The 11243-nt window shown below is 35.1% G+C and overlaps 1 protein-coding gene across 1 annotated transcript; it reads left to right on the top strand.

Moving 5' to 3' along the window:
• Positions 1-4585: 4585 nt before the first annotated feature.
• On the top strand, positions 4586-10566 carry LOC131945855 (slit homolog 1 protein). Its single transcript, XM_059306468.1, has 3 exons — positions 4586-4700; positions 9157-10441; positions 10561-10566. Coding segments are annotated over exons 1-3 (1293 nt in total). The 5' UTR covers positions 4586-4698.
• The last annotated feature ends 677 nt before the right edge of the window (positions 10567-11243 follow it).

The following is an 11243-nucleotide window of genomic DNA, read 5'->3' on the forward strand; positions in this document are numbered from 1 at the left end:
GGGGTGGGTGGGTGGGTGGGGGGGGGGGGTTAGACATTATAACGTGGAGTGGGGGTGGGGGTTCGACCCTCCCCGAAGAGATGCCTGAAGTAAACTCAACAAACCACTTTAAAGATTAGACGAATTAGGCCGTAATGTCAGTGTCTTTATTATCAAGTATCAATGAGATCATTATTATTGTGGAATTATTTTTGCATTGACTTTTTAATTATATGTTTACTCTAGAGTCTTTGACGTCATTTTATTGTGTGTACTTTTCCGGATTTCGAACTGTATATATTTCGTTTCGTTTTGAAAGTGTGTGACAGATTAGTGAAACTATTGTTATGGATTACTACTGGTATCGAGGCTTTGTTTTATTTAACTCGCTTAGGAACTCGTTTGTAGTTTTGTGATTATATGTTGAGCGACGTGGTTGATTGCACTTAAATGAGGAGTGTCAGCATGTTCAAAACACACGTAGATAAGTATTCATAGTCCTGTCTGTTTTATAAATAAACGCAATCACACTATAGATAATTCTGGTTTGTTTAAAAAATTTTCTCCAATACGTCAGAGATGGTAACTTTCACGCCAATTTCACACCTTATAAGCAATTCAGTTTCGCACTTCTACTCAATATGTAAAACATCTGGTTCGTCACTCCGCATTCGCTTCTTTTGACTAGACTTTCTACTGTCACATAAAGGTCACCCAAAACATAAAATACAACTCGGGTTACCATCTGTTACAATTCTATAGCTTCTTTCACGTCCTACATTCTACTTGCAGGAAATGAATTCACACGAGTTTCTGAATACACAATTACGCAACTTGCGCTGTTACGCTTCATTGCCAATCGTGGCATTAAAAATGAATGGTAGCTGCAGTAATGCAAAAGTTGTTTATATTAAGGAACAAGGTTAGCAATCTGATTAGTTAAGGATATCTTTAGCGGGATTTCCTACCTGGACTAGCAAGTGGGTGGTTGTGGTGGTGGTAATGGTGGTGGGGTGGGGGTGAGATAACATAATTTAACAAATTGGAGATCAAACTCGACACGGATAGGAAAGGTATCAAGCTCTCAACATGTTATCACACAACGTTTTAACTAAAGTTAGTAATGTGTTTTAATTTAGACTTTTAGGGAACTAGCCCAGTAATCCGAGTTCACGGACCATCGCCATTACAAAATAACTTTCTTCTCAATATCTCAACCAACACATGTTAACGGGGTTAGCGAATACACGTAAAATTAAAGAACAGCTGCAAATTGCGTACCTAGCTCGTCAAGTGGAAACACGAAAATGTGTACGATATCCAAATGAAATGAAGTGTATAGAGAGTGGAGAGTGTGTGTTTAAGAAATCTATCTATATAGATAGAAAACACCACGCAGCTTATGGGGGGTGGGGTAGTGTCGAATTCACAAATTATGAATTGTTGATAAGTAGAAAATAAAACAACTAGATAGCGGCGTATGCTACGTCGCGGGTTAACTGGTGGGGTTATAGATATATTTATTCAAAGTTTCCGTTTTTGTAAAATGATAGCTGCAACGTTAAACCAATGTAAACAGATGGTATACACCGAGCTATTTGACGCGGTGACGGAATAAACAGCATTCATTTAGAATCAAGAAATGATTGTAAAAAACGCTTGCATGAAGTATATATTGTAATTATTTCCACAACACAAGAGTAACTGTTTTCTGAGTGTTGCATAACAGAACAATACTAAAGTGGTGAGTGATGAAATGGCAACAACTTAAGGGGAAATACAATGCCGGCAAATGTGATATATATATATATATATATATATATATATATATATATATATATATATATATATATATATATATAAATTAAAAAAAAAAAAAAAAATATATATATATATATATATATATATATATATATATATATATATATATATATATATATATATATAATGTGGCACAAAGGCTATATATGTAGATAGATCTTTAAGACGGGGTGTGAGATAATCTGTGCCAATCAAATTATTGGATCTGTTGTATAGTATTATTATATTATAACGTGTTTGAATACAATTGTATTAAACGGCTTTCGGGCAAGTGGCTTTAGGGCTTTTGTCGCATTCGGGCAAGTGTCCTTTCGGGCATTTGTCGCATTCGGGCAAGTGTCCATTCGGGCATTTGGTCGCATTCGGGCAAGTGTCCATTCTGGAAATCGGCCTTCGGGCAAACGGCATTTGGGCAAGTGTCTTTCTGGAATTTGTCGTAGACCCCGGAAAGCCATGTGTGTGGTGGTTGGTAACTTATATGACAGAAATGCACAGTTCGTTACCCTGTTGTAATCTCCCTGGATTAATTCAACCCGAAAATGATCGTAAACATTAGACTGAGAGAGAGAGAAAGAGAGAGAGAGAGAGAGAGAGAGAGAGAGAGAGAGAGAGAGAAAGAAAGAAAGAAAAAAAAAAGAGAGAGAAACAAAGAAAGAAAAAGAGAAAGAGAGAGAGAGCTCAGGATTTGACCGTCTTTACTTGACGTATGAGCTGGCTGGATCCAGGGTTTAAGTCAGAACTCGGTTAGCTGTTCATTGCAGTGGCGTAGCGAGGTCGGGTGTCACCTGGTGAGGCACCTAATGGTGTTAACCCCCCCCCCCCCCGTAAGAAAAAAACATATATTTATATATATATTCCATATACACTTGTAAGTATGTGTATATGCATGTATTTATGTATTCAATTATTTTTGCTGGATGTATTTAATTTTTTTACCACCCCACCCCTTACATGAATTAACATACTTATAGCTTATTACGATTCTCAACCAAACCGTTTTCCTCAGGCGCATATATTGCAACTTTGAGTTGATGTAACTCTCCCCCACCACTTGTCACCCCACGGTGATTGCTTTAAACTGTGCTCAGATAATACTAACGATTTGTATCTATATCCGGTTATGAATTCAGCAGCATGTTGCATGTTAGCAGGTTTACGTCATGGTGTCACCCCCCCCCCCCCTCCACCCGTGTCTGGATTTGTCCACTTTGTTGTTTAAAGTTTAAAGACTATTTAGTTCACTGTAATTAATAATTTAATTCAGTAAAATTATCATTTTTCTGTATATACTTTGCCATTTTGTGACTTGGTGTCACCCCCTAATTGATACTATAACATAATTTAATCAAGTAACACGTGCTACTTTTAACTTACTAAAAACGTCATAAGTAAATGTTTGCGGCTAAAAAAAAACATCCGACTCTGGCGGTGGATAAACATTATAACAACAGTTTCGAATTATATTTTTGCTTGAGTAAACCACAATCTAGCTCTGAGGTTTGTTCACTCATTTTAACACATATTAATACATTACAAAAATGGGTTACGAAAAATTTCACGTAACTACACATGTACATTATATAAAAAAAAGTTTAGAACCCCTGAATTACACACTCTATATATCCTTTCAAGTAACACACAGACATTCACCTAACGCAGGAAATGAAATAACACGAGTTGTTGCATTCGGTGCGCAATCATAAACATCAAGCTAACACGCCTACACGATGCATTGAAGCATAAAAATCATACTGTAGCTGCACTACTTAACATACCTTTAATATTAAGGTAAATTGTTGACAATATTATTACGTAAAAAAGGTATCAGCATACATCAGTGTGATTGTTTTACAACCATAAAAAATCAGTGTGGACTTGGTTCGATTTGTAAAAGAAGTATAGTTCAAAGGTCGATACCACACAATAAAAATAGAAGAAAGAAAACAGAACGCCGGGAGGTTTTTACCACTGGAGAGGGGAGAGATGGCTGCTTATTTAGAACAAATCAAAAGATGAGACCAGTGGCGGAACTAGAAAAAAAGGGCCACCCAGCAAAAAAATTCACAGAATACAAATATTGGATGTATAACATCACTACTGTAATAGATCTGTTTGTTACTTACAAAAGCTCTAACCGTCAAGTCAAAGATGCAAGAAAACATTTTTTTAACTATAATATTTTTTTATGGTCGGCTATGGGCCCCTAAATGGCGTAGTTCCGCCCCTGGTGAGACACTGTTCTAGTTTTAAGATATTTTAAAAATTCTTACAGCTTTGATTTAGACTACCACCAATAGGTGCGGCCAAAAGATATACTTAACTCAGGTAGCATCCCGTGCGATAACTCAAGTTGTCTTATGACCCAATTGAAAGTGTTTCATTTTATAGTTTGGGTGTCATCTCATATATATATTTTTTTCGACTATTACATTATACACTGTATTGTATGCACATCTTCAATTTTTCGATGCGAGGTCACTCGCCTAAATTTTGTACTGAATTACAAACATCGGACTAATTTTTGTCACCGGTGACTAACATTTAGAAGAGACATTACTTTATTTTCTCTTTTTTAGCGTATGCTAACATTATCGAGCGATCGCCAATAAATCATCGAACAACATAAAAGAAAGTGTTCCAAAGTACGGAAACGAATTCCATTCAGGCTTTAGACACGTTCATACACCATGTATTTTTAAAACCAAATAATAAAAGTGATTTATATTCTGATTATATCAAAATAATTTAAGAACGTTGCTATCTCTTGCCACAAACATTCTCTTGCCTAAACTCTCTCATACATGTGACAGAAGTCATATACAAACAAACGACGTGCATTGAAGATTCAGTACATCTAGTTGGTCTAAAATATAGAACATTATTTTTACACACAGATTTATGTAAGTAAACATAATTCCTATTTTTTGGAATACGTTTATAATACCACAATTTCTTTTACAAATGAGTGATGTTGACACGATTCCTTAATTTGATATAACCAAAATATAATACAAAGGCTACTTAAAATCTTTAAAAGCATTGTTAGTTTTTTATTTGTATTTTAATTATAAGTCTAAATACGTCATTTAAATAATTAAAATAGCTTCTTTTCTAAAATATACCACATTGTTCAAAGTAAATCTTGCTCAAATATTTTTATTATAAAACAATTGATATCTATATTATATATGTAGCCTGCGTTTCGTTATTCGAAAATTTGTTGTTAGGTGTAATGATATTATTTAATCAAAATGACTAATACGGAGACTCAAAATAATATTGAGCGAAACATATTGCTTGTTTTATTGATATATTTATTTAACTAAATTATTTTTCTTTCACAACAGTCGTTCATTTTAATCCTAAAGATATAGGCTTATATTCAGAGGCGTAGCGACCCTTTCCGGCGCCCGGGGCGAACTTTCGATTTGGCGCCCCCCCCCCGCTTCTCTCTCTCTCTCTCTCTCTCTCTCTCTCTCTCTCTCTCTCTCTCTCTCTCTCTATATATATATATATATATATATATATATATATATATATATATATATGAAGGGCTCAGTGGAAAAAGTACTTAAGTTACATTTTGTCAAAAATGAGTTAAGACCGGTATATTATTTGACTACGTCCACTTAACCATCCCTGTAAATTTGGGCGATGGAAAAAGTACCGAAGTAGCTTAATTTAAATACGCTGCATCAGCTGTTTTGGTATTTCAATAACAATTTAAAAACTTTGCACTCATTTTTCTCAAAACTCTCAAAATACACTTAAGTACTTTTTCTACTGAGCCCTTCATATATATATATATATATATATATATATATATATATATATATATATATATATATATATATATATATATATATATATATATATATATATATGTTTATGTGCGTATATATTTAGATATATAGATATATATGTATGTGTGCGTGTAAATAAATAAAAAAAAATATATATATACGCACACATACATCGTGTCTGTAAGCGTGTGTGTGTAGCGTGTATGTGTATAAGAATGTGTGTGTGTAAGAGTGTAGGTTTATGTGTATAAGCGTGTGTGCGACAGTCCGGAAAATGTTTGATAATTACAGTGTATGATTTTCGTTTCTTAAAACTTTACTCTACGCCAATTAAATTCCCATTAAGATGAGGTTTCCTTTTACAAAATATTAGTAATGTCAGAAAAAAATATGCCTGATCTGAGTTTAAAAGGTGATTTGTAGCAAGCGCTAATTTGTTAAGACCAGCTTTTTATGTTCTATTTTTGGAACGATCTCTCTTGTGATATGGTATATAGTTGGATTATTAGTTTGTTAGAATAAGGACATACAAGTGATATACAAGTGCAGCTTATCTGAAACATTTATAGTACGCATTGGAATACGACAGGGGTCTCCAAACTACGGCCCGCGGGCCGGATGCGGCCCGCGACGTCCATTCGTCCGGCCAGCGGAGATATTTTTTTTCCATTGGAAAAAATGTTTGTTGGAGATGGCTGAGGAACTTTGCCCAGAAAATTCAAAACAATTTGAAAATGTAGCTTTGGGCGCAAATACCATTGCCCGCCGTGTTGCAGACATTGGTGAAAACATTGTGACTCAAATGGCGAAAAATACAAGCAAGTTTCGCCATTTTTCAATTGCAATGGATGAGTCGCTGGACAGATGTTCCACTTCTCAGCTGCTTGTGTTCATTAGAGGTGTAGTTAAAGACAAGAACATAACACAAGAGCTGGCTTCACTACATAACATGCATGACACTGATACCGGAAAGGATATATTCAATGACTAAAAAAAACGCTGATTATAACTTGGACTGGACTAACCTGTTATCTGACTGTTGATGGAGAAAGGTACAAGAGTGGCAAAAAGAAAGGCTTGATTGGAAAAGCAAATGAGAAAAAAGCATTCTGCAACCAATGTTCCTACACTGTATTATTCACCAGAAAGCTTTGTGTGCTAAATATATGGACATTAGCAGTGTACTGAATCAGGTGGTGAAGATGGTGAATTTTATATCACATGGGCTCAACCATCGATAGTTCAGAGGCAGTAATGTCGAAAGAAACAAACACAAAATCGCAAGACTTACCCTATTACACAGCAGTAAAATGGCTAAGTTGTGAGAAAGTTATGAGCAGAAATATGTATATATTTCTATATAAATTATATTTCGTTGGGGCGGGGGTGGGGGGGGGGGGGTCCGCCACTGAAAGAGATGTCTGGAAGAAACCGGCCCCCGAACTGATATTTGATAGTTGATGCGGCCCTCGGGCTGAAAAGTTTCGAGACCCCTGGAATACGACATGGGTATTTCGTTGACTGATTGATAGTATAACGAAACAAGCTAGAGGAAACAAACTGGAATCTAACAGATTTTAACAGCTCGAAGTCTTGGATTTCGCAGATGTGCTCTGCTTTCTAGAACACAATCAACCAACAAATGCAGAACTAATTGTACTGATTGAAGAAGTAGTAATAACCCTTTTAATAACAGTAGCACCGCCCATGTCGTTCTGATTAGAATCAACAGCAACAATACGCGTTTTAACATTCTAAGCCAATGTGGAATTCAAATGTATTGTCAAAAAGATTCAATCAGGATCTATAGCTAAATGTGAAGTCTCTTTTACTGTATGGCTCGGAGGTAGATTACAGACAGTGGAGAATAAACTAAGAGGTAAGTTTCGGTAGCTCCAAAAAGTTTAAGAGCTACTGCATTAGTGTGTACTTTGTATAAGATGCAAGCTTATTTCGTCTACTTTTGGTTGTGTCTTTAGAACAATTTCGATAATAATGTATTATAGTTTTAAATTATCAGTTAGGTTGAACAAAGTGACAAAGCATCACCTGTTGTCGTGTTGTACCATTTTTTACATCGTTTACTAGGTCTAGTGGCCTTAACTATATGAAAATTGCAGTATTAGGACTTGTTATAAAACAAGCAATAAAAAAAATCTATTCGGTACAATATACTTATGTTTTAGCTCTTAAAATTTCGGCAAGGGTATCGACTTCCGCCCACTCGCTCCGACCGTATGCTATTTCACTGATCGGATAGCGATTCAAGAATCCGTGATATTTATTTCTCTTTAATACAGTGATCTAGGCAAGATGTGATGCAATCAAGTATAAGTATCTAATCTCTCACGTTGAAGTTGAGAGAATCGTAAGAATCTTACAAAGAACTAGTCGCGTCATTTCTAAACAAAACTGGATAGTGAAATTATACATTACGCGTTAATACAATTGGTTTCTTTTTTAAGTGTTTAAAGAGTTATCTCCTCACCAATCCAGTTCAAATGCCTTGCGATTTTTGTTCCCGAAAAAAGCGCCCCCACCCCTCCACACACACACACGCACACCTCCCAACCATCTTGGATAAAGCGGGTTTTAAGGTTACTAACTTTCCAACTGTTTTATAAAAAAGTTATACAATCTTAGAATTAGTTTCTTTTCTAGGGGGTCGAGTCGGTAAAGCTCATGGTTGCTAAACCCGAAAAGTCTCGAGTTCGAACCCTCGGGCAGATGAGGCTCTTTAGCTGGGGAGAGACAACCAAAATCAAACAACTGTTGCCTTGTAGTTTATTCTTGGTTGGACAAAGGCTATGGAAGCAAATCCAAAAAGAAAAGCAGGCTGAAATCGGAGTCAATGGCCTCAATGGCGCATAACCAGTTGACACGTATCCTTAATTGTGATAGAGGCGTGGTCGAGTCGGCAAAAAAGTCTCGATTTCAAACCTTCTGGCAGATAAGGTTCGATCCCTTTCAAAACTAATTATTAAGAACGAAGAAGTTTCTTTTCTAAGTGCTAAACGTTGTTTACTCAAAATCCATTGTTATTTTGCGATTTTAGTTGGCCTAAAAGCCTCCCCCCCCCCTGCACCAGCCCCAGCCCTCCAAGCTACGCCTCTGCCTATTTGATAAAGATTAAATCATCTATAAGTAAAAAATTTGGCTTCGGAAACTGTACAATCTGCATTATTGTTCTCTTTTTTATACATATTTCAAATATTAAATCGATACAAAAAGACACTAAAGAGAATAACGTCATTTAAATAAGTTAAAACTAGTATGGTAATTTAAAAATATCACATTGTTCAAAGTAAATCTTGTTCAAATATTTATCATAAAATTATGTAGGCATAGGTATTATACATGAAGCCTACTTATTCTGATTTGAACATTTGTTATTAGGTATAAGGATATTATTTAATAAAATATATTTTACATGGCACGAAACGCATTGTTTATTTAAAATTTAACAAATTTATATTTCTTTCTTAATACCCGTTTTGTTATAATTAGAAAATTCAAATAATTTTAATCTTAATGGTATATTTTTTTGATATAGGTTAAATCTACAAGTAAAGATGTTGACTCCCTTAAACAGTATTATCTGCTCTATTGTTCTCTTGTTGATAACTATTTCACCAATTCAATCGTCACAAAAAGAAACTACAGAAAATACCTATCAGGCTATCAGAGAAGACAAAAAACCAATGACGTCATTGTGTCCTTTACCTTGCTATTGCTCAGAGGATATAAACAAACATGAATTTAGTGTAACGTGTTCAAACAGAAGGTTACAGAATATTCCAGATATTCCACCACAAGTTACCGCATTGGATTTACAGAACAACCGCATCACAAACATTACTTGCAATGATTTCAAAGAGCTCTCGAATTTGAAAAAATTAAGTTTGTCGTATAATAAAATTGAAACACTGGAAAATGTTTGCATATTTTCAAATCAAGCTAAATTAGAAATACTGCAAATAACACATACTACTTTGATATACATTGAGCCGTTTGTATTTTCAAATCTTTCACAGCTGAGAATTTTAGATTTGTCACACAACAATCTTATTCAGATTTTAAACTATTCATTCTTCGGTCTCAGTTCTTTGACATTCCTGTCCCTCCAACACAACAGTTTGAAATACTACAACAATACATTTGAGCTGGAAGCATTTATCGGACTTAACCAGTTAGAGATAATACATTTAGAAGGCAACAACCCAACGTTTGATTTTTCTACCTACCCAGACGAAGCTCTCTCCAAGCTGACGAATCTTCGGGAAATTTTCCTTGACGGATACCCTATTCAGCTTGGGCGTGGCTTCAGAAAGTTGCAGAATTTAGAGACAATACACATGAATAACTACCCACCAGGAACGTTCTGTGTCTTCAATTCTTCAATACCTGACAATTTTTTTGAGAACATCGTGTCACCAAAACCATTCTCGCTAGATCTTAATGGCTGTCAGTTAAAATATTTACCACCAAATATTTTCAGGCCTATTTCAAATCTGATCTTTTTAAATCTCAATAACACTCGAATGCTTTTACTGACAGGGTTTGAAAATGGTTCAATGTCATTGAACGATTCTAATATAAAGGTGCTCAATTTATCAGCAATAAACATCGATGGGCCTTATTTCTCTGCAGTTTCAAGACAAATGTTTCGTTATTTAAAATATACACCACTGGAATCTCTTGACATATCCAGCAATGGAATTTACACAACAGACGCTTTTGCCTTTGTAGACCTGCCTCACACACTTAGGTATTTATCTGTTAGAGATAACAAAATGGCCAGGTATTATATCTTTATTGCTAGCTTAACTCTGGGACAGGTAAAAACTATTGACGCGTCAATACAACTTCAGTACACACAAACGCCAGATGATGCAAATATAATATATGACTTCGAATGTAAAACAAATTCAAAACATTTGGATTCTAACCATAACAGCAATAGAAATAAAACTGCTAGTTCAGATACACGAATAATAAATCAATCAACTGAAATATTGTATTTTGCACTGCCGACGAGCCTTGAAGTTTTCTTATTAAGCACAATCAAAGTAGAATATTCTTTCCCTGCAATTACTGTAAAAAATAATAAAGTACTGAGATATTTTGACTACTCAAACAACATGGCTCGGTGCTGGCAAGGGCCCATAAAAGCACCACCAACTCTTCAACATGTTGATTTATCAAAAAATTATTGTACCAAAATGAGATTAACATTTTTCAAATACCTCACAAATTTGACGACACTTCTTTTACATGACAACGTTCTTGGTCCGACATTGGCCACTGACATTTCAGGAATAGCTTTCTCAACACTGACCAAATTGGAGACCTTGAACATCAGTGGCAACACTATAACATCTTTATCTAGAAATATATTTCAGAATAACATTAATTTAAAATATTTAAATCTCTCAAGAAATTCACTAACACATTTGGAAGTCGATTTAAATGGAGTTCAGAAAATGGAAGTGCTTGACTTAACTGGAAATCTTTTGACTGGATTTTCTGAGCAAAATTGCAAAGATTTCAAACAACTGAAAGCCAGAAACCCAAATTTTAAAATTAAAATCCAATCCAATCCCCTGATGTGTACTTGTGAGTACCTGTCGTTTGTCCATC

This window comes from Physella acuta, unplaced genomic scaffold (genome assembly GCF_028476545.2).
Source record: "Physella acuta isolate Inbredline_101_S28 unplaced genomic scaffold, ASM2847654v3 ptg000538l, whole genome shotgun sequence".
Lineage (NCBI taxonomy): Eukaryota > Metazoa > Mollusca > Gastropoda > Physidae > Physella > Physella acuta.